General features: G+C 40.6%; 2 protein-coding genes across 4 annotated transcripts in view; one reads left to right on the forward strand and one right to left on the reverse strand.

The window, feature by feature from the left end:
• Window positions 1-25,568, reverse strand: part of nalcn (sodium leak channel, non-selective) — a 116,116-nt gene that overhangs the window by 64,794 nt on the left and 25,754 nt on the right. For all 3 annotated transcript variants that reach the window (XM_036540101.1, XM_036540100.1, XM_036540098.1), the window contains 2 exons: window positions 24,854-24,958; window positions 19,189-19,275 (listed from right to left, as the gene is read on the reverse strand). In XM_036540101.1, the coding sequence (XP_036395994.1) occupies window positions 19,189-19,275; window positions 24,854-24,958 (192 nt within the window). The remainder of the gene's footprint in view (window positions 1-19,188; window positions 19,276-24,853; window positions 24,959-25,568) is intronic.
• Window positions 5,204-9,735, forward strand: LOC118785457. Its single transcript, XM_036540102.1, has 2 exons — window positions 5,204-5,412; window positions 7,796-9,735. Exon 2 carries the CDS (start codon window positions 7,809-7,811, stop codon window positions 9,627-9,629), a length of 1,821 nt encoding a protein of 606 aa, XP_036395995.1. The 5' UTR covers window positions 5,204-5,412; window positions 7,796-7,808; the 3' UTR covers window positions 9,630-9,735.

The raw sequence follows: 25,568 nt of genomic DNA on the forward strand, positions 1-25,568 counted from the left end.
GGCAACAGAGACAGGAGACAGACAGATGAGACGGGAGATTGGTCAAAAGTGACAAGATCACTTCCCCGGGCGTTTCCAAGAGCGACAATGTAGCTCAGAGGAGGAGTGAAATGTGTCTTGACCATTTTAGACTTAGCAAGGCAGAGGGAGCAGCTCCTTCAAGTAGCAGGGAGGTCACGCCTTGTGTGCTGCAGGAAAAATCCCGCCTCTCCCCTGGAAACGGGAGCAATGCCACGGGCGCAGATATTATGCAAATACATTAAAACCCATCTGGATGGAAAAAAAGCCCACAGCGGACACAGGAAGGAGTCTCGACAGGAAGCTCAGGTGTGAAGTCACGAAGCTCACGGTAAAATGAGACGGGCAGATTATGCAACAGTGACCTCTGAGGGGGATTTTTATAAACCAACACAACACTAACTGATCACCGAGTCTCAAGAGGAGTCTGTGTATTTGAAATTTGTTATAGCACATTGCACTGCTTTAAGCCACTTCGAAGACTATAACTAAAACACAGAATGAAATAAAATATAATGAAATAAAACACAAGATCAATGGCATCACTACCCAAGAACTGCACAGCAAAAAAAGCAGAATATTTCTGTGCACAAGGTTTCATCCTCTATTGCTACAGTGTAGGTTTTGTGACTCATAAAAATGTACTTTTACAGACAAGCCCAGTACAAGCTAAACACTAGTATGTGCCTTTCATAAATATTTAAAAGGACAAGGTAATTATCACTACCTTTATAGATGACACATCTAAAAAAAGTAACACATATAAAAACTTACAAATGTAAGTGCTGTTCCCCATACGCTTACATTTCACCCACTTCTTCAATTTCTTCATGTAGGTCATGCAGACAATTCACTCTAATCATACACTAAGAAAATCAGTCACGCAGAAATGACAGTAAAAACTGCACTGAGTAACTGTAGATAAAGCCAGCTACTGCCTTGAATTGACTGTTTAAGTTTTCTTAAAGGAACTGCCCACAACCGTCATATTGGGTCTGGCAATGAGGCCCCGTAAATACATTTGTAATTTGCTTTAATTGTTGCTCTCATGCTTGAAATGTGTTCATGGGCCACCATGGTGCTGGCATTTGAAAAGTTCCAGCTAGGTAGTCTGGGATAGGCCCTGATTTACAGGGATCAGCTAGCCCTGGAACTAGATAACTAATGACGTGTACTTATCTAGCCAGCCAACTAACCAATTAATAACCAGCAGGCTAGCTATTAATATTGCTATAAAACAATGGAGAGCCAAACGTATTCTGTATTTTAATTTTTTTTTATTCTAATAGGTAGCTCAGCAGAACTCCACTCTAGAATCCAAGGTCTCAATTTACAAAACAAAAATAAAGACAAAGTGCCATTCTCGGTCATGCTGGCCAACTGGCCTAAACAGCTTGCTGTCTTTGTACTGTAAATGACCTTATTATTTAGCTACCTATTATAATCTAATCTGGGCAGCACTACAAACCACTTTGATGTTGTTGTCCCCATCTGGTTATTAACCTCTTCTCCCCTCAACGAAAATTTTAAATTTGGCTTACTAACACTATCATTGCCACCTACAAGCAACACACTTCTTCCTGCACACCTTCCTCTTCTATTGTATTTAATGCCAGCTGACACTGAGTGAGTTGGATTACTGCCTGCTACCATATTTGATGACATGAAAAGCCCAAGCAAATAAGAAGAGAACAGCCCACAGAACTAAAAAAATATAAAGACACCAAACAACTAAGACCAAAAGCATACCGCATACCATACCGCAAGGACTGCTAAACACACCAGGAGGCTGAGAAGGTGGGACCATGCCCAACATAATCTCTTTCAAAGTGACAAAGTCAAATCATCACAATTAGAGTGTAACCCAGTTAATAACTCATTTATTAGGCAGTAAAAATTGAGGACCATAAGCAGGTTGTGATTTTAACAGGGTTATTATCAAAACTGTCTTAAGCCTTCTCAATCTACCGAGGTACAGCATCAAATAGATGAACAGCTGTGGACACAAAGCTACTGTACATTCGAAGAAATGAGAAACAGACCGCCCCTGAAAATAATATAGCTGTTATTTTCGTATTTGTAAAACTAAAAACAGACAGAAGAGACATGGGACAAAACTAACAAGTAAGCTTTCAATTCTGCTGCTGGTGAAAATATGTAAACATTTTAAAACAACTATAGCAAACTACACCAGTTTCCAATGAGCTTGTTGCATTGTTTTGCCATATCAAGTCTCAATCTTCCTATAATCGAAACATAGCCAGTGATGCAGCTAGCAACAGTAAGCAAGTAAGTAACATTAGCATCAGCATACTGTATATTGCTAGGTGGTTGAATCTTAGCCAACTGATCATACATGAAATGTCTTGGGTTAATGAACACTGTATGTGAAGTTTGACCTAATTATGAAAACGCTTGCATTTACTTTCAGTTTACCACACATGCAGACAGTTATTAAAAGATGTGTAACCAATATTAATCTTTCTGATGATATTCCCAGAGTATTACTTCACAGCACCATTCCACCCAGTCTGACTGTCTTTAAAGAACATAACGTTAATGGGGTTTGGATATTAAGCCAAGTGATATTAATGGGTTCATCATTAAATTTTCTTGGAGCACTCAGTAGTCTGTGTAGTAGTACAAAGTATGAGTAATAATACCCAAAGGACAGCCAACTAACAGATTCTCTGAGGAGACTTCAACAAGCTTAAGAGCTCCTTGGGGAATAACAAACTATATTCCTTGTCAAAACACCCACTGGCTTTTCAACAGGAATAAGACAGTCACCTCTGGCTGAAACTGTTCTATGTATTTTCTTTAATAAACGTCTGCTTCTACAAGTGTTCAAAGGAGCACTGGAGAAAGTCTACATGTAGAATATCATTGAATTAATGCATGCTATACACCTATGCTATGAAATGTCTTGCTATGAAAAAATCCTTCTGCCTATTAATGCTGTACAGAGTAGAACTGGGCTGATATTTGGGTTATATTACATGGAGAAATAAGCCTGGTTGGAGGTGTGAGAGAAAGTTACTGTGTTCTGGCCAATGACAAAGCAAGCAGGGGTTCTCTTCTAAGCTGCCAGGACTCTGTCAGGGTCTCTATGCAGGCAGAGAGAACAGACACTCCCCACATGGGCCAGACAGCTTGACTGGGCCACAAGAGGGGTAATGCAGTAGGACCATGTGACCGAGAAATGAAGAAAAGAACTTTGATCATAAAAAACACAGAAAACAAGCAGTTTTTTGTAGGTTCAGAATTAAACAGCACTTCACAGCCATACAGAAAAAAGTACACCTACGTAATCAGTGGTTGTACCAGTGCTCGTTCATTTGTGCTCTGTCCTCTAAGTGTGTGTTTTAAAAAAGAATGCAGATGAGTCAAAGGGAATTAATTTGATGGATCAGCCAATCAAACGGTTCAGCTCCAAGGAACCTGTAAATAGAAAAGAGGGCCCAGACCCTGCACAGAGACAGCCTGGCTTGCTGTGGATCACAGCAGATGTACACTGGTTCTCATGAGTAATAAATAGAAAGAGAAAAGTGTCTCGGAGCTGGTTGCTACGCATCGCTCCTGGGGCAGTCGCTGTGACTAAGATTGAACGTGACAAAGCAGTTTGACATTTCCAGCTTTCCAGACGGTCCCCCCAAGGGTGTTTTGGCTGAGGGAGACGAACAGATGACTTGATTTTCTCTGGGTCTTGACTTCATCCATTTAAACTTCCGGTGCTTGGGATTGCACACCATTAACAGAAAGTGCGGACAAACCAAAAAGCCTAGCACTGTAACCTCTGTCAGCCAGGCCAGCCATCACTCTGTGGATTGCAGGCTTTTCAGTTTCATTTTTTTCCCTCAAATGGCTAAAGATACCATTCACTTTAAAAAAATTGCTTGTCAGTGCACCGGAGGTGATATGGCCTACTTTGTCTGATGAAGCTGTAGGCACACGGGCGTGAGCCGAGCCTGTCGAATGTGATTTAATAGCTGCGATTGTGAAATGATGCGGGTTTCCTGGTGTTTGATGTCTCCTGTTTTGTTCGGCTTGGTCCTTCCCTCACATTTACAGGCATATTTTCATTGCTGCTCCTTGTGTGTCTTTGAAACTTCAGGTGCTACATCTGTCAGCTGACACACAATTAGTGTTCCTGTTGGCAGGGGGGACTGGCGTTCCCTGTGAGTGTTCAGCTGGGGATCAAACAGAGCAAAGAGACTGCTGAGCCCTTTCTCAGATGTGTACCACAAACACAGAGGCTGCAGGAGGGTACTCGATGATAAAACAAAAAGAAATACCTGCACATACATGTACGTATGTGTCCAGACTGATACCAAACATTTCATTATCTCACCTACACTTACTGAGGCCCTCAGGAAATCTCATGCTCTTTTCTAGATCTCTGTAATGAACACAGAGTTGCAGATGGAGGAAAAAGACTAATACCTCCCCAGACGTGCCATTATCAGCAGATAAAGCACCGAGTCCCTGTCAGCCAGGCGTGTGCAGTGGGAGTGATGGACGTTGCAGCGGTCAGGGCACTCTCAGAAGGCCACTCCATGCCCTGCTCCTTCAACCACCGAGTATGTCCATCCTGCCTTGCACTGCGGCTTATGTAACCTAATGTCAGGTTAAAGCAAAAGTAATACTTGAGCAATCCCTCTCTTTCTTTTTCCAGAGGTATATATCTTCAGCCAATTTAAGCTCACCTATATAGGGGCAGAATACAGCCAACAAAATATGGGCTATTCTTTATTCTATAATACGAACTGTAAGATTATAGTGTTTCTAACTTCTGACCAGACATGGTTCAGAATCAGAGAACTGTTAACCTGATGGCCTTATTATCATAGTTACAAAGGAAGCTCCACACCTTGGTGCCACGCTACAGTTGGAGCCAAGAGCAATTGATTAAGGCAGGCAGCAGCCATCAAGTCTAGCATACAACCGGGAGTGGGCAGTTGGCAACCATCACCACACAAAGACGCAGTCAGCATCAAAGGATCCCGCTTTGCATTGGGAACATAGGCTGATGCTGCAACAGTGTAAAACCTATTGTTTGTTGCCATTTGTTTCATGGTATAAAAGGCCGATCACGGTAACAGTTCTCTGAGTTAAAGCTTCGCAGGCAGAGATGCTGCCGGATTCCATCGCCGAATAAAGCTTTTTCTCCAAGCGCGCTTTTGGTCCGGTTCGTTTACTTTTAAAATTAGAACAAAATCCAACAATTGGCGAGCCAGCCAGGAGGAGCTGATACGAGATAAACTCACCGACACATCTACGAAGTGGAACAATTCAGCAGAAGAATCGTGGAGATTTTTCCGGTTGAACTTTCCAGTCGAAGATCGGCAAGACAAGAGTCTGCGGGTCCGCAAACATCGCAAAGACCTTAACTCGGTAAGAAACGTACCACTCCTCTTGAAGAACCTAGCTATTTTATAAGTAAACAAACCAGTAAATATACGTATATGTAACTGACAGTGTTTTGGTTAACACTGTTGATAAGAGCTCTAAAAAAAAATAGGCCGAGGTACCGAAGTCTAGGCTAGGGAAAGCCTAAGTTTATAGTCAGCTCACGTCGTGCTATCTAGCCGGTAAATGTTTAGTTATATTTTCCGATTAGATCAGAGGTTGACGGAGTGTGAACTATAGTAACGTAGTCATCTCACATCGTGCCGGTTATCAGACTTCTAATCGGAGGTTGATGGAGTGACTAGTGTAAGCAACGGGGTTGCTAACTAAGTTTATAGTGAGCTCACGTCGTGCTATCTAGCCGGTAAATATTTAGTTATATTTTCCGATTAGATCAGAGGTTGACGGAGTGTGCACTATTGTAACGCGGTCATCTCACATCGTGCCGGTTATCAGACATAATCGGAGGTTGATGGAGAGACTCGTGTAAGCAACTGCGGGTTGCTGGGCACCTTCCTATGGTTAGGAAAGGTTTTTGGGATAGTCATCTCACATCGTGCCGGTTATTAGACGTAATCGGAGGTTGATGGAGAGACTCGTGTAAGCAACTGCGGGTTGCTGGGCACCTTCCTATGGTTAGGAAAGGTTTTTGGTATAGTCAGCTCACGTCGTGCTATCTAGCCGGTAAATATTTAGTTATATTTTTCGATTAGATCAGAGGTTGACGGAGTTTGTACTATAGTAACGTGGTCATCTCACATCGTGCCGGTTATCAGACATAATCGGAGGTTGATGGAGAGACTCGTGTAGGCAACTGCGGGTTGCTGGGCGCCTTCCTATGATTAGGAAAGGTTTTTGGTGTAAGCTCTGGAACAGAATTCAGTACTATATAATTATTCTTCGCTGTGAGAGAGTTGGAGAATTCAGTTTTTAAGTGTGAGAGAATTAAAAACTGGTACTTTTCTCGATTGTGAGAGAGTTAAGAAGTAGTGCATTATACTGGTATTGTAAGTTGTTAATTGAGCTTCGGATAGTCAGCTCACGTCGTGCTATCTAGCCGGTAAATGTTTAGTTATATTTTCCGATTAGATCAGAGGTTGACGGAGTGTGTACTATACAAACGTAGTCATCTCACATCGTGCCGGTTTTCAGACGTGAAATCGGAGGTTGATGGAGAGACTATGAGTAAATATATAGTCAGCTCACGTCGTGCTATCTAGTCGTTAAAATATTTAGTTGTGACAGGCTACTGACACGCTTATATTTTCGATTAGATGAGAGGTTGACGGAGTGTGTACTAGTAATATAGTCATCTCACATCGTGCCGGTTATCACACTAATCGGAGGTTGATGGAGAGACTAGTATAAGCAACTGGGTTGCTGGACACCTTCCTATGGTTAGGAAAGGCTGTTGGTAAATTATTATATATTATTATTAAGTATAATTATTCTTCGCTGCAAGGGTTGAATAATTAAATATTTAAGTAAGAGAACTAAAATTTGTACTTTTCTTGATTGTGAGAAAGTTAAGAATTAGTGCATCATACTAGTATTATAAGTTGTTAAGCGAGCGTTGTTTTTCCGACTGTAAGTAATACGTAAATGTTCTAAGTAACGTTGGAAAAATTATAACAGTATAAATTTATATATATAAATTTATAACAGTAAAAGCATACTTAAGAATACTTTTCTTAAAAGCTATATGCTTAAAGAATTTGTATTTGTTTTTAAGTCGCTGAAATTGTAAGCACTTTAGCCTTCCAAATTTGGTTTGGAATGACATCTTGTTTCCTTAATACCGTAAAAACTGTAAGCGTAGCCTTCCGACCGAGGTTCGGAAAGAATTAGCATTTTAAACGGTAAAGTGATAAGCCTTCCGACTAAGATCCGGAAAGAGTCAATTTTTCTAACTGGCGAGCCAAAGTTTAATTTTCTGTTTTGTGCAGCTAAGCAGAAAAAAAAAAACACGTGATTTCTTTTCTTTAACTAAAGTGTTAAGATAAACGCAGTATATTATTAAGAGGAAATCAAGAGTAGACAAAGAAAATAGTCTATATCACTGAATGATTTTTTATTTTTAAAGTATATTCATATCCACTTATCTCAAAGTATTCCTGGTTGTGGACGTACTCTGTATTTTGAAAATAGCCTACATTTTTGACTAGGCTGCGCATTTGAAGATAAAAATTGTCTGTAGTCTTTTCCTCGTTAAGACAAAACTATAATAATTCCAGTTTCCTTTAGCTAACTCTGTTCTGTAGAGTGCACAACATTTGCATTCAAGTAAAGATAGCTGTGGGTATTCACACTTAGAATAAACAGTCTAAACAGCTCCACTAACACCTGCTCTGTCTGCTTTGTATCTGAGGGAATCTGTTGTCATGGCTGCTGAGTTGCCGTCGGCTGCGCAGATCCGTGTTCATGGGGCTGGGCCATTGAAACCTACGACAGAACGTCACGGAACAGCTCCTCCAAGCACAACCATCGATCAGATGATGGACAGCCTAAATTCATACTTGGAAAAACGGCTTGGATTAAGGAAATGCAATGACGACATCCAACGGAAATACAACATTAAACCCTCCGAGGACAGACTCTGGACCTTGCCGGACATCAAAAAGGCCTGGGGAAAGACACAGCGCATGTTCGCAAGCAGCAGACGAGACGGATGGTCTGTTATTTTGTGCAAACAAATTCGACAACATCTGGAAAAGTGTGAGATTGATAGACTGAAACGTGAAATCACTGCGGAAAATGCAAAAGTTAAAGCATTAGCCTCTCAATTACAGGAAGAGAAAAAGGAAAAAGAGAGACTATTAGCTGAAAATCAAAAATGGCTAGATCTAATCTCCAAACAGCTACAATCAAAAGACTGTGATAAAGCAGCAGCCTCTTCCAATACACATGAAGGAGGCGCTAAGCAAAGGAGACCAGAACTGCTCTACCCATTCAAAGAGCTGAGAGCCATTGAGGAACAACAACACCGTCATTTGCTGGAGGAATTGCCACATGACCATGGTAGCAGCTCAGACGGTGAGGAATTGTCCAATGACACACCTGCTGCTGCACCTGTGACAAAGGACAGCAGTGCACAGGTCAAATCTACCTCCACAACAAGCACAAAGGTTAGGCTTGCTCCTGTAGTAATCAAACACCGTAGAACTGAAGTGGAAGTTCAAAGTGAAGAGGAGTTTGAGGAGGATGGCCAGAGACGGACTCGTATTGTGACAAAGAAGGTCAAAAGATACCTCCCATGTAAGACTTACCAACCAGCCACACCAGAACAAATTGATAAATGGTCCAAGGAATTACCAGACGCATATAAACAGCCACGCAAGGCTTGGCAAGTTCTTGAACGCATACGAAAAATTTACACTCTACACCCACTGGATGCTGCTATGATCCTCAATGTAAACTTAAGGGACAGCGATCAAAAGAAGCTGACTGAAAGTGTAGAGACAAGGGCAGGGGAGTTTCAAGACAATGTTGATGCAGGATGGGAGGCTGTACGAACCTTTTTATATGAACTTAAACCTGCAGAAGTCAATTGGGCCAAAATCACTTCATGCACACAGAAAGCAGGAGAGAGTGTTGCAGAATATGAGGAACGCTTTAAGCAGATTTGGCTGGAACATGCTGGTCTGAACAACAGTGACGATATAGGCAAGGATACTGGCATGCCTTTAAAAACTTCATTTGTGAATGGACTAAAGCCAGAGTTATCCAAAGCCCTTAAAGTCCGTTATGATGACTGGGATGGTGTTGGGACAGCTTTCAATCAGGTTGTGGAATGGTCAGCGAGGATTGAAAGAACACAGGACGCCAAACTCAGAGCCTTACAAACTAACGCTCTGAAATACAACAATCCTGGAACCAGAATTAAGACCCCTGCTGGGGGAACACCAGCCCCACCGGGTCCATTCCGGCACCTTCAGTTGGACTACATAACCCTGCCTAAGAGTGGGAGGTTTCAGGATGTACTTGTAGATAAATTCTCCAGATGGGTGGAAGCATTCCCAACTAAACATGGAACGGCAGCCCACACAGCCAAAACACTGGTGAAGGACATCATTCCTCGATGGGGCCTGCCAGAATGCACAGACTCAGACCAAGGAACACATTTCACAATGTGTCGCATGATAAATACAAGAAATTACATTGTCCTTACAGACCACAAGCTTCAGGTCGAACACAAAGAATGAATCGTCATCACAGATCATCTGTCCAAGCTCCACCAGGAAGGAATCCCTTGGAAACTGGACTAAACCTTTTGAATTATCACATCATCATCAGCCATCACAGGCCGGCCCATGCCCCAACCCGGAACAATGGATCTGCACAAGGCCGACGTGCATTTAATTTCTGACAGCCTGATCCGGTACTGCGAAAAACTCTCGCACACAAACCTCAGAGTGTAGCATTAGAACCCTAGTAGGGACGTCCGTACCAGGTTCTTTTAGTAACTAATGCAGCAGTTAAGGTACAGGGACAAGATAAGTGGTACCATGTCAGCCATTGCAAGTTAGGAAATCCGCCTAGAGATGAGGGATAGAATGGCGGTAGTATTTATCAGAGTCCAGACATGGCGGGACTAGAGTTGTCTAGGCTCTAGCTTGTCGTCTGAGGATGAAGAGGTCATCATACCACCACTGATAAATACTGTAGCGTCCCGCCGAAACTACATAGGGACAGTTTAGGCATTTTTAGGAATAACGATCCATTTTTCAAAAATGTTTATGTACTTTGGCAAGATGCGTTCCCGCCTTCTCTCTTGTGTGTCATTGCAGATGTTCCAGTGAAGAGCAGGGTTCCTAACAGCTGAGAGAGAAGGGTGCCCTGGCTGTCATCGGACACCTGCGCTGGACTGTACCTGACACCTGGCTGACATCTGCTGAAAAACCACGGGACACATCTGCATCAACCAAGCCCACAATATCACAGACTGCGTCAGGAGACCTCATTCACCAGCACAATCCAGCAGCATGTGTGGAATGCGATCATCCACCATGCCACCAATGTCATTTCTCTGTACATCTTTCAATGTATCTGTGTATCATCATAAAATGATGAAATTCTTTTATTTTATACTATAAGCAGTGGTGCCTGTGCTCAGTATTAGACTGTGTACATGATTAATATCAACATGTTACGGTTTCTTTTCTTTTTCTTTTTCCTCCTTCCGCTCCTGTATTTTCTTACAACTATTTCTCTATTTTTGTGATCATATTTTTTTTATGATCAAAGGGGGGAATGTAAGATTATAGTGTTTCTAACTTCTGACCAGACATGGTTCAGAATCAGAGAACTGTTAACCTGATGGCCTTATTATCATAGTTACAAAGGAAGCTCCACACCTTGGTGCCACGCTACAGTTGGAGCCAAGAGCAATTGATTAAGGCAGGCAGCAGCCATCAAGTCTAGCATACAACCGGGAGTGGGCAGTTGGCAACCATCACCACACAAAGACGCAGTCAGCATCAAAGGATCCCGCTTTGCATTGGGAACATAGGCTGATGCTGCAACAGTGTAAAACCTATTGTTTGTTGCCATTTGTTTCATGGTATAAAAGGCCGATCACGGTAACAGTTCTCTGAGTTAAAGCTTCGCAGGCAGAGATGCTGCCGGATTCCATCGCCGAATAAAGCTTTTTCTCCAAGCGCGCTTTTGGTCCGGTTCGTTTACTTTTAAAATTAGAACAAAATCCAACAGAACGATATGCATGGTTTACAGAATGGGGAGGTCAGATGCTGGATTATGAAATGAGCTCTGACACTGCTTCTGACCTCTGCTCATGTACACTTTAATTGGTTTATGAGCCTCCCTACATCTAGTGTTCAAGTCTGTAGAAATGACCACCTGTCTGTTAAGTCTACTGCCAATTACAATAATCTGTGCCCAAAGGTAAAGAAAATCAGACAATGATTATGAGGGTACAGATCTGGTCTTGCAGTGGTCACACTCCCGCAAAGAGGCTCTAGATTGACTTACATTGTACGGTACAGTAAATCCTAAAGTTTGGGAGCTCAAGATGCACAGAATGATGAGAACCGTCATGAATTGACTGTATTCTCATATATCCCCAGCTACATCTGAGCAGAGACTGTCTCAGTGCTGTGTCTGATGTGTCCATCAACATCATATTCCTCCATAGGGAGGAGGCAGCCAGTGTGGGGGTAGCTTCTGTGTGCAAGACAAATAATGCTGTCTACTTTACTCGATTAATAATCAGTTAATGAGTGAGTAACGGGTTACATCTGACCAAATCTGCAGATTCTGCATATATGAAACTAGGAAGCACAAGCAAACACTATTTAAATAGATGAATCAGCATGGTTTTAGTTCAGCATCAACAGGAATGTTTCCACACAAAAAGATACAAGGTGTTCAAATGGCAGCACACCTAGTGCTTTGTTGAAAGAAAAAAATAAGTATGCAAGTCACGGTAGCTGGAGCAGACTGTTTAATTAACTAAATGGAATAAAAATAGCCGTCGGGAGCCTTGTGGGGTTAAAATCCCTCCGCTTATCGAACCTATTACTACAGCTTGGTTGATCCAGACGCTGCCTGGGACCCTGCAGCTAATTAAAAAGGACTGTCCTCTGCCTTCCTCAGTATCGGAATTCCCCACCCTCTATCTCCTCTCTCTCTCCCTTTTACTGCATCAAACTGACCTTAACCACCTCGTCTGTCTGGACATGTGACCAATGCAATGATTTGCAGGATAGTAATCATGAGGCTTGAACGGATTATAGGCAAACCCTCCCTCTGTTCAGACTGCTGACGATGCAGTGTAGGGAAGCTGTTTCCTGTTAGGGCTAGGGGTAGGGTTCAGAAAATACACCGAGTGGAGCTTCCTCGGTTTTTCCTTAGTAGCGTTCTTTAGTTTCTCCCCCCTGGTTCATGACAACAAAATTACATGTGCACACTGGAATCCAAAAGATGTTCCAGCTCCAGTACAGTTCAAGCTCCAGTACAGTACGTGGTCTAGACACTACCACTGTGCAAAAAAGCAGGGTTATTAATTTGGCTTACACAACATCCCTAATGACTGAGGCAAGGCAACCAGGGCCATGATAACATTCTTATGATAAAACACAAAGCCACAGAGAGGCTTTCTAAATTTGAACTGATTCAAAACAAACCCTCATATTATGCAATTGTTTGATGTTAGATCTAACGGAAACAAACATCAAAATACAATTCCTCTTCTACTGTACTGTAGCAGCCATAGGATAAGATATAAAGATATAGGATATAAAGGCGCCTCACTCAATATACAGTAACTATAATCACTCAAAACTCCAGTTTTTGCCAGGTGTCAATAGCACCATTTGATGTTCTGCATGTATGTAGGTACAGGCTTGGCTCTTCAGAGTCTGTAACACAGCCTCAGTAAGGTTGCCCTGGGAAAAGGACAGCCTGCTTTTCCATGTCAGGGAAAAACAACATATTTTTCTCAAGTATGCATAATAAAACATTCTTAAGAAATGTCATTACATGCCAGAAAGCACTTGCCAAACCTGATGCATCTTGAATAGATTTGTCAACATATTTCTGAGTGTGAAATGTAAAATACATATCTTTGTCTTCTCAAATCATCAGCACACCATTTTTGGACATAACAGCAACAAAGAATAGTTTTTCAATAGCTAGAAACGCCCCTGACCCTAACAGAAGAAAATAAACATCTACATATACCTGTTTGACACTGTTGCTAGACTAACTACGAGTCACACATCAGATGACCCCTGCACCCCAAAAATATGTAGCATCAATAATTTTATGAATCTCTTTGACAACAAAATTACGAGGATCAGAGACAAGATCCAGAGTTTTCCTACCACCCATGATATAATTATGGTCCCACCAGTCTCAGAACATCATTTGCTCATTGGATTTAGTAAATTTACTACTTTAATTACTTCTTTTAAGTTGTCTCCTTGTTTATTAGGACCAATACCAACAAAGCTTTTGATAGAACTGCTACCAGTTATTGGCACACCATCACAAAACATTATCAACACCTACCTAACAGCATGATAACGCAGTCCTTCAAAGTAGCAATAAAGAACATCCACATTCAATTTGTTCACAAGGTGCTGTCTATCTTGTTATTCCAAGAGTAACTAAAAGTACTGCAGGTGGTCAAGCCTTCTCCTATTGAGATCCTCTCTTATGGAACAGTCTATTTGTTCATGTTTGGGATCCAGACCCTCTCTTGGTCTTAAAGTCTAGGCTTAAAATGTACCTTTTCAGCAAATCCTTCAGTTAAGGGATGGGGGTTGGAGGACTGACACAAGCTGTACAGCCTTTGGTAGACTGAGCTGTCAGTACTGTCATTACATCACAGCATGGTGTCCATATTTAGCATATCTGGAAAAATTGTGTGTTATAACAAATTTGATTCGATTCAATTTGTGTTTGAAAACAAAATTTATTATGGGGTTTGTATGCAACTTGAATTAAAACAGCGCTGGTCATGAAATAATGTCAGAACAAATTTAAAATTAGCTTGTGTTTTTGCTCGTTGAAAAATTAAAATGAAGGTTCTTCAGTATTTATTGCTGCTATCCTGTAGTAAACACATACATTTATAAAACTGCAGCTGAACTGTGTTTTAGTTGAAGACTGAATCTTTAGATTTAAGACACAAGCTTTATAAGGGACGTTCACAATATGACTGAAATGTTTTCATGATCAAAACACCTTCAAATTAAGAGATAAACTGCTAGATACTTCAAACGACAACATCACTTAAAATACATCAGAACACCATACATGTAATTAATAATGTATATAAATATGCAAATTCCTAATTAACCCTGTATGGCCTTTGGAGAGGAGAAACAGAGACCCTCATTAACCTTAATCGTTTAATTTAAATCAGAAAACATGGCAGAGATGTTTCAGCTGCTGTACATTACATTTAGTACAATTTTTACACATTTTTCCCTTTATGCCACCCTATTTTGGAATTGCCGATTGGATATGTTATGCTCATCTCTCTGTGATGACCACTGTACACATGCAGGAGCATTTTTTTTATACTGCGAGTCATCCAGCACACCACAGTGAGCTAATTGGTAGGAGCCTATTGGTAGGAGCAACTTCACTTATGCCATCCAAGCAATCTGCTGGCAAAGATGAGTCACAGGGTGCCTGGGAGCAGCGAGACAAGCAACACCTGATGAAATACCCACTCCTATCCCTGCCAGAACGGAGCACATTTGTTCCGCCGCAGTGGGCTTCCAGTCATGACAGATGATACAACTGGAATTGAACGCTTTATCCACTATGCTAGTCTGGAACCCGACATTTAGTAAACCTGAAAATAAATGATAAATAAATAATGAGTATTGCATACATTAAAGTGAACACTCAAGGATATATACAGCGCATGTATGCCTACCACATCAGACGACAGATCTACTGGAGAAAGCACACAGTTCCCAGGGTAAGTGGGCTAATCATTTGCCCAATTACTTCTTGGCTGTACAATACCTACAGCTTCCTCTGTAATGGTACTATATGACTCAACATGCACTCTCCACAACAGTCTCCACATCTCCCATTTTAATGGCACTATAACTGTATGGGTGTTTGCTTTCAGTACACTTGAATGTACTGGAAGCCACTGAATGGAATAGTAGTACTAGAAAAGTCAGACTGTTTTCACCTGTAAAGCCCTTGTATTCCTTTTTATCTTCATTACAATAAATACATAAAAGCTACAATATTTTGTTGCAGTGAACAGAGCAAAATATGGGGCAATACTACTGAGACCAAAATAAAGATCTGTCCAAAGTGTACAGAGAAGAAAAGATACATATATTTTGCAGTCTTAAAAAGTGTACACCAAAGGCCACTGACAACAGTATAATCCATCACGTCATCAGGTGTAATAGGGACCATGCATGACAAAACCACTGACTTGGATGGGAGAGAGGGACTCGCTTCCCATTTCTGAAAGTATTGGAAAAATCAAGTCTTAGCCATGGAGACCACTTTATATCTTCACAACAACTATACTGAGCTGTTAGTACAACATGCACTACTGTCATCCAGCTATAAAGAAATGTTCCTATGTGTGAATGTCGGTGCAAAGGTACAGAACATCCTTGATAAATCTTCTTTATTGTGCATAAAAGCACTCCTACGCACACTTTAGGATATTATTTGGCAGTGAATGAGGCCCCTGGAACAATGGCATCTGGTCATGTTGATGTCTGGAATTTTCCATTGTTTTAACTAAATTGCATCCAGCTAATAAACAAGACAGTTATTTTAAGATGTTTTTTACATTCTTCTAGAAGCCACACTGATTCGTTCAATCAAGAATGCAAAAGGAAAGGCTGTAAATGATAAAAAGTCCTCTATGCAAAATGAAGAGAAGGAAACAAAATCACTTACGTGTGATATTTTTTACAGATTGCAACAATTACAGTTTTGAGGAACAGAGCAACAGCTTTCAAAACAAAGTTTTATCTGCCACAAATTCAGCCATCAGTAGCTTGCAGTTGTGCGCTCTTGAGATATTAGTGAACAATGCATTTTGTTGTTTAGAAAAACCTATTACATTGCTGCAACATCAAGACAGAAACCTATAAATGTACTGTATACAAAGCCCAATCCCTGCCAGCACAGTTCCTGCCTGCAACGTATCCCTTAAAAAAGGTCAAACACTTGGCAGGAAGGAAATAGGTTTGCCTAAATTTATTCACTAAGTAATCCAGCAACCAGCCAACAGTATTTCAGTCAAGGGACAGGCACTGCATGGCACAAATAGGGTTCAGGGAATACTCTGTGGGGGTACTGTGTGCTTTCAGTTCACTATAAAAAAGCAAGAACCCCATAAGGCATTCTGATTTGGAAGTTAGGCTTAGGCCTGAGTTCTATCAAATGTGCTTTATTCTTAACTTTAAATGTCAAATCTTAGCAAGATTTTCTTTGTTACTAATACAACATTATGAGTTTGGCAGTGCCTGAAATTAATGATAATAAAGAAACAATTAACTAGGTGGAAGTTATAGTTAATAGATCATTGTTCACAATGAAGGACAACATGCAACAAGATTATTGACTATTCCAATAGTGAAATGCTGTTAGACTGTGAAAGTTAATCTATTTTCCTGATACATATTGTGCCCACAGGAATCATTTAGCATTATGATTAAATTTTTCTTTATTCCTGGTGGAGGTGGTACAGAAGCAGCTACAGTATGTAGCTTGAGGGAATTTGAGCAGAGTTACCAATGGCGACCTTGTGGTATACTAATGCTAATTTAATGGATTTGGGTCAAAGTATCACAACATAATATACTGATATTTTCTCATAGTTCATTCTAATTGAAAAACACAAGATAAGAGCTTACCAACAATAAACATATTAAACTGCAATCACATTAACTTACATTAAACTATATAATTGTTATAGTTGTACAGTATGATTGATTCTTTGGTTGATATTAATTGCAACAATAATATATGAGCTGCATATAAGTAATATATCATGTGTGCATATATCTTATTCAAAAATTTGCAAAAACAGTTTATCAGAGCAAAAAGACAATTCCAACTGAATGTGAGAAGCCATGGATGTCTTGCCTTGGTATAATGAATGTCATACTCTATGTGGCAGCAGATACTAACAGAATTATCTTGACATAATTGCATACTGTATATCTGTTACAGTATTGTGTTTTCTACCAGGCATTTCCTGAAAACACCCTTTAATCAACTACAGCAACAAAAGCCATTTTCTACTCTGGCATTCAGTCATTCATGTTGGCTACTTTGGCTGAAACCAAGTAAAAGAAACACAAATAAGACTGGACAATTAATACAGCACAAGTTTGATTAGTAAACCTCTCTCTTAAACCTGTTCCTCTCTGTAGAACTAATCTGAAAAGCAATGTGTTCATTAGGATGGACAAAGTCACCACTAGCACATAACTGAAATTACTTCTGCACAGTTATAGAACCACCTGTATTATATTCACTGGATCAAATGATCATTTTAAGGTGAGGGTGATAGTATTATTATTAATGGTAACAGTTGCCTTGTTTATAGCTGTGCACCCCAAAGCTAGGGGATTGCAATTTCACATCTAAAACAACTCATACAATAGACTCTAGTTGGCATTATGCATTGAGGGAATGCATCACAGTTTTGGCCCTATCTCTGATTAGGGTCCCATCTTGACAGTGCACCATGCTTGTATGACCAGCTACTGTATTTAACGCCACACAAATCAGCTTACAATAAATTCTATGTCTTGGTATTGGTAGGTCCACCATGCCTTCTCAGGAGGATATCTGATAGATTAATGATTATTAAGACTTCAGAACTGTCATATATAAAAACAGAAAACCATTATGAACACTGTCACGCTCTGCTGTGATGACGTGATATGCTCGAGAGAGGAACACATGAAACCCAGCCTTTTCTTCCATTTTTTTTTCTTTTTCACACATGGCTTTTTCACCATTTGTCTCCTAGTCATTTTCCTCCTTGTTGCGCAGTCATAGTTCACAAGCCATTCCACTCTGCGGAAAGCCTCTGGAATTGAACTGTGATAAACTTCGCCGTGACCCACACCAGTGCAGCGTGTTCCATTCTCACACATATAATACAGAGCTCTCCCTCTTTTAATGGGATTGATCCAAACCCACCTGCTCCCGCTCATGCTACTGTACACCAGTCCTCTCCCTTACACTCTTGCTCATTAGAACAATTGTTTCTCTTACTCCTGCAAAGGTCAAGGATGGTCCTGAGGTTAATAACATACTTCTTGGATCTGTCTTCTTTTTATCTGGGAACAGTGCTGGTGGGGGAAATCATGTGGGGTTGTCGTATGGGACGTGCCGGGCGTACTGTCTGGCGAGGAGTGATGATCCCTCATACACGTCATTGGGAATTGCCCAAAGCTATTATTCTGGTTGCCTCGTATCTTGCAGCAGCTCGCACAGTCAGTGCTGCCCTTTACATGAAAGGGCTTTCAGCTTCTGCGTTATGATTCATCTTTAAAACTCAGACGTTCAAATAACAATAACGAACTGATCTACAGTACAATGTGAACTCATTGTTCAAAATCAATCACGCTATCTCTGGAGGGAGGAGGTTTGCCCTTGAAGGGCACCAGTTTGAAGCTATGTTACATGCTTTTACCATGAAAATCACCTTTATGGATCTAAATGGAATTTAAAATGAATTTAACATTGGTAATTAATATATTGGTAATAAACAACCATAAACTAGAACATTAGCATTTAAATATATTGTAGGATTAAGTATAACAGAAGAAAAACAATTGATCATTTACACCTCAAAAACAAATATCTCACTTACCATAGAGATAACTGATTCATCATTTAAATAATATTTAAAATATATTTATCATGTAACTCAACCTTAAAATTACACACACCATAAAAACTTACCATTTACATACAGCTCCAGAAAAATTAATCAAAATTTTCACCTTTCAGACCCTTATCAGACATTCGATCTAGCATTTAAATGTTATCTTTGAAATTATTTTATTGTGAAAGTCAGCCATTCAAATTACAATAATCAAATACACAACTGACACACAAAAAAATCAAATCACTCATTTGTCTGAGAGTCCTTTTTCTCTGTATTATGTATGACTGCTCGAGAAAATACTGATTGGACTCTCTCAGACTCATGGATCATTTCACTAGTACTCAGGGCTGGTGCGTGCACTGTGTGTATGTGTGCGAGACCCAGAGGTCTGGTACCTGAAGGCAGGCGGGGGCTCGGCCATGTGGCTTGTTCACATCCACCGCCACAAGCTGCCATCCTCCCGCTGCGTCTTCATGGAACATCTGCCAGCACAGAGAGAGAGAAAGACAGAAAGAGAGAGAGAGAGAGAGAGAGAGAGAGAGAGAGAGAGGGGGGGGGTGAAAAGAGGGTAGAGGGAAGGAAGGGTTAAGAGAGAGAGGGAGAGAGGGAAGAAGGGAAAGAGAGAAGGAGGGAGGGTGAAAGAGGCAAATAAAAGGCCGAGGGCAGACAGGAGGGGGGGGGGGGAGGGGTGAGAGACATAGTGAAAGTGAGAGACAGTGACAGTAAGAATAAGAGACAGAGAGAGAAAAATAAAGGGAGAGAAGCATTACCGGGGGGGAAGGAGACAAAGACAAAGGAGAGAGTGGGGAGAGGAAGCAAGAGAAGGGACAGATAAGGAGAAAGAGCAAAGGAGGGGCCAGAGAAAAACAGAGAAGGCGAAGAGGTAAGCAGGGGAGCAGGTACTGTTCATGACTTCATTTCATTAAATTAAGAATATCACACTTTTCACACATTCTCAAGCAAATCCTTTCAAAATTTAGTACTGATGAGCAAAAAAAGGTGTAAATCAGTTAATTAAGTTGGGAAAACATCCAGAAAACCCCTGCCATTTGCAATGATACAGTATTTTCCAGAGATTTCTGTGAATGAGAGCATCAGTACAGCATTTTTTCCTGACACAAAACAACTACAATTTTAATCTGAAAAAATGTAGTAGTAATGAAAGAGTGATTCAGTTATTGAACATGTATATTAAAGTTATCATGCAAAAAACAAGTAACTAGTACACATGCTTATGTAATAGTGGACTCTGAATATGGAGTTCCTCTGACACAAATACTGGGAGTAAACAAATCTGCAAATAGCAAGGGTCTCAAAAAACACACTCTTACTTTGCTACCTGAAGTATGTTAATATAATGTTCATATTATGATGACATACAGCATAATAATAATCATCAATAGCGACACATCTTCTGTGAAGGTATATTTGGTACACTGTATATTTGGTACACATTTAGTATATGTGACAGATTAGTCATACGCTGCAATGATTTTTATCAATGGCTATACTGTGAAGATACACAAGTATCCTGAACTGCATTATGTCACATTATGTCATATTTAGAATGTTTTATTGTCCTGCATTATTTAATGTACCTTCATCCAGAGATGGATCACTTGATACATTAAATGAAAACACAAAGTTTACCCACTAAAAACAGTGTGATGAGAGTATAGAATATCCTGTTGTTCAACTATATGCAAGACATACGTCTGATTGTACAGTTTTCTGTTTACACCACAGAGATGAAAGAAAATCCTGTTTTCCTATGACTCCTCTCACTACCAGAATCCATACAGTAAGACCAAAAGATGTCATTAGAAATAAGCTTGGTGATTCAGTTACTCATGATTCACACATAAGTATAAAAGCCTCATGAGAGTGGATTTCTGACAGACAGTCAAAAAGCGACATCAAGGTCACTGGGACAAGGAGAGAGAAACCACACGTGGCTAAGCAACCATAACGTGAGTCTCACAGTCAAGCTCAGGACCACTGCAAGATTATTTTTCTGGGTTTAAGGCATCTAAAAGACCAAGAATCTGCTAGAAAACTGCCATGACTTGCATGTCAAGAGAATGAAAATTCATACAGTCATAGCGATGTTTGATTTGTTCATGATTTTGTGCTAGACATGATTAAATATCCAGCATGATACTGCAGCTACCACCCTTTGAGTTTTGACACAATGTAAGGGTTGCTTAGAGTAATGTAAATTTAAAAAGATAAAAAGTGACTTAAAAATCCAATCTCTCTCCATTGTCTAGAGCAAATCACTTTGTTGTTTATGCAGTCATCTTAAGGAGACTTGTGAAATTAATTCAATATTCAAAAAAGAAATGCACAGAAGGATGATTTAAAAGACCTGTCAATAACATATCAGCTCAATCCCACTGGATCGCCTTAAATCCGTTTTTATTTCAATGAGATCAAAGACAGAAGCTTAAGCCCTTTTGTTTCACACCCAGTGACTGACAACTTTGTGTCCTATTTTAATTACTTTTTTAATAGAAGACTTGGGCGTCTCGGTGTGATTATGATTACATTTTATAAATACGGAAGAGCTAATTGTTTTCAAGGTCATGGAGCTGCACAATGCCAAGGGGTAAACAATTCAGGACACCACAAGTCATTGATATCATTTTAGAATACCGTATTTTTTCTGTTGTAAAAACAGTACACTTGTTTGTACAAATGTGACTTAAGACAATTCTAAATATACTTCCAAAAATAAAAATTAAAACAAATTAAAACATGAAAAGATGTCAGGTTGTGATTCTGACAAAGCATAACATCCATCTACAGAAAAATGAACATTGAAAAATACATTATATGTTTAATGTATTTTTCAATGTTCATTTTTGGCATTTTTTAGATGTTATGGCATCTAAAAAACATTTTTAGATGTTATGGCATCTAAAAAACATATTTTAACCTGTCATAACCTGTCATGAACAATATAAAATGAGGGATATGATGGACACAATAAGCCATTACACCACATGAATAAAAAAATGTATACAATTCAGACAAAATGTACTACAGGATTTTTTTATTACAATGAACAATGCAAAATCAACCCCTGTTGCTTTTTAAGAATGCAGAGTGAAAAAAACATTCACTTGGAATACTGTGACACATCTGTGTGCAATTCAAAGCAATACAATTTTAAAAAATAATAATAATTTTACCACCTGACATCTTATCAACTACTGGAAACAAACAGGTGCATTTATAAAATGAACTGCTTCAATGACAATGACTTGTGACAGGGTATATACACAGTGGGATAAAACCATTCAAGAGACAGACATGAAACATAAACTCAAAACACATGCCATAATGATATTTAATAACTCCCACAAGACTAGAACTAAATATTTTGATATAATAGAACCAACTCATGATACTCTAAATCTTCTGAACACTGGGTGCTTTTCACACTGTACGTGTGATCATGTGCTTTGGGAAAACCGTCTAAGGTCAAGCAGGGTTTCAGTTTTTGACTTCTGAACCTCCTCTTCCAAGGAGCCCTTGGTTTTGCCATGGAGCGGAACTAAAACACTGGAATACATTAAACTGTTTATCTGCACAATCCTATTACAGATAAGGAATCAATTTAAGGCACTGAAAGGCTTGGGGGGGACGTTATTGAATACGAGTCAGCCTCATTTTCACAAAATGAGGTTTGGCTTTATTGCTTTGCTGAAAATCTTTTCTATAATTTCACTCTAAACTTTCATTGGATGTAGAAGCCAGATGGGCGCCCACACAATCTGCTTCTGCCTTTTCTCAACCAACTGGTGGAACCAAAAAGCACTAAAGCTTTTGTTTTTTGCATGGATCAATTTGTTCCTAAATGAATGGGCTTCTTCCTTAAAAATGAAGTGCAAGCATTAATTTTTCCTTCTGCCTCCACTGACAGTGAAATGACTAATGCTGAAATTAAATTTGAATGTAAAACTTAGACTATGTGTTTAGTGTATGAGTACTATGTAGACCATGTGTACCATGGTACCACACTACTTCTCAAAAATCATGTAGTTTTAGGAGAAAACATGAAAATACAGAAACTTCTAAAGGAAAGGACTGAGTTAGGTATAACAACCATTTAAATTATGCTTGTAAGTGCTACTGATCACTGTTGTATTCTGGGTGCCCTATGTCCAATTAACTAATTAAATTTATCATGTATCCAATCTAATCTATTTGGAGCTTGAACATAATTACTGAGTATTTCCATAGCATTTAAAATGATCTGAAAATGGACCATAGAAAAGATTTTTAGTTGCACAAATCACACACACAAGTCAATGGCCCTTACTAGGCTGATTTATGAATGTATAGTAATTATTACCACATTCTACCAAATGCTCTCCTGGATTCTGCAACAGTCACAGAACTGTTAACTGTTTTCACACATGCTGAACCTCACACAACTTCAGGAGGACACTTCTAGAACCCCAGAGACCGCAGTGCCAATTCAGCCCCTCAGTTCTGTTGCCAGCTCCACTCAGCCCAACCCCTTGGGCGCCATGCCACCCCGTCCCTGGCACCACTGTAGGAGCAGTCTGCGGGCCACACCGCCCAAATTCACACCGCTGCACTCCAAGCCTCAACACTGCGCCCATGCTGCAGACTCTCCGCATACTGCCACCATGCCAGTGACTGTGATGTCAAAAAAGACCAGCCCGTGTGCATGCCGAAACGCTGCAGAGTTCACCATTCTTGCATTTCAAACTTCAGGAGGTGACGGGGGGTTAATTAATTGTCCCTGTCGGGGGTGGGGGGGGCCCTGGCAGGCTGGCAGAGCGTGACACACATACGCGCTTCCTCCCTTCCCGTCTCTTCTCCCCCTCCCTCTCTCCTCTCGTTCTCTCTATTTTTCCCTCTTTCTCTCTCTCTCCCTCTCTCTCTATCTCCCCCTCCCTGCTCCACATTGACTCACTAGCCTGTCTGCCTGCCACCCTATCTCATCTAGACGCAGTCTGGGAGCGCTTCCTGACAGCCGGCCAAATCTGTGTCGACCCGGGCGGTGCTCAGGTGGCATGCGCTGTGCGTGGGACAGGGGCTGGGAGATTCCAGACAGCCTGTGCTCAATCTCTGGGGCCCGAGCCAGCCAAGCCAGCACTCCACTAAATGCAGAGATCTGTCCCCGGGATTCCTGCACGCTACAGACTGCAGAAGGTGCATCTGCTTTTGCTGCTGCCATGCGACATCCTCTGAAGCATGCATCACAGGAGCCGCACTCTCCCCAAACAGATTAAGCTGCATATTTAATCATCGTTATCATAAAGAGCAATAATAACTACCTTCAATATAATGAGGACCCTTTTCACATTAAAAACCCATTACAAAACACTGTGCATATGTCCACGGAGCTATATGGCCCCAGAGGACAGGGACACCACAATTGCATTCTGTGGAATTAATTTTCTGTCTGAGCAATTCAAATTTATCCTGGCATTACCTTTTATCACAAATGTAATTAATGGGGAGAGGCTTTTCAGAAACAGAGACACAATAGTCCTGTGAGGCGAACTGTATTTACATTTGCATATCCATAGCGAAAAACATATGTACTCATGTATTCACAGTTCATATTTTGCCATGTTTGGCTATAATGTATTGATATGTGACTTTCTGGGGATTGATAAAGTCATATAATAGCAACAGCATGACAACACTAAGTTGGGGAAGACAGTACAGAGTGTCTGTGGGTGTAGGAGTACTACAGGAGTAACAGAAGCATGAGAATGATTGTCTAGTTGAGAAAGCAGTGTGTAGTGGCAAGGGTAGTAATAACAACAATGTCACAACACTTGAATGTGTCAAACAGCATGTCTGCTGCCAAAGGGAGTATTACACAGTGAGGAAAACAGAAGAAGAATATTTAACACAGGAGTAATTTCCTGGGTCAGACACAAAATTTATTATGGTGTGAGTATTATAAGAGTAACAGTCTGTGAAAAAAAAATGGCTGTGGCGTAATTTACATCTGTTATGGTGCGAGTACTGTAGGAGTAACAGTTTAAAAACACAACACTGGATCTGTACCTGCGTGGTGGCTGTTGAGGTTGTGCTGCTCCTGGACCCCCACATCTGCTGGAACTGCACCCGGATCTCCGCAAATGTCTCGATTATAACAGCTATGAACACGTTCTGAGGGGAGAGAGTGCGGAAAAGCAGAGGAAGATAAAGGCGTGAGATGGGGTTTGGTGCCCCAGCGCGCACACGCGCATCTCTAACAGAGTAAGTCATTAGCACCGCTGTACACCCCGAACCCAGGAGGATGTCATTGGGGAGCACTGCCCATTTAATAGTTTACCACATCATTTCCTCTTTCCGGCTCCACTTTAATTATTTCATCCACTCCTAATCCCTGAGGGGATAGGACTGCGAAAATAATATGAGGTGTGTATATTTATATATGTGTGTGTGCGTCTGTGTGTGTGCAAGCATGCTTGTGTGTGTGTATGTGCGGTACATCATTACCCACTACATAATAACCACTGCCTGGAACTGTCAAAAGAAAAGCAGGTGCTATTCCCATTGCATCATGAGAGCGCATGGTACAAATTTCAGAGTAACAGAGCTTGGACAAACAGCCAGCTTGTACTTAAACTATGGTGGATAAGGGGCGGTAACACACACACACACAGAATAAAACCAAAAATACCATGCTGTGCATTGACAGCAGGGTGTGCCGCCTCGCAAAAGGCAGTAAAGGAAGGAAACCTCAGCGTGCAGATGAGGGATCTGACAGAGCGGG

Source organism: Megalops cyprinoides, chromosome 11 (assembly GCF_013368585.1).
Source record: "Megalops cyprinoides isolate fMegCyp1 chromosome 11, fMegCyp1.pri, whole genome shotgun sequence".
NCBI classification, from domain to species: Eukaryota; Metazoa; Chordata; class Actinopteri; order Elopiformes; family Megalopidae; genus Megalops; species Megalops cyprinoides.

Coding starts and splice junctions, on each gene's coding strand:
- LOC118785457 (XM_036540102.1), top strand. CDS start 7,809: ATGGCTGCTGAGTTGCCGTCGGCTGCGCAGATCCGTGTTCATGGGGCT.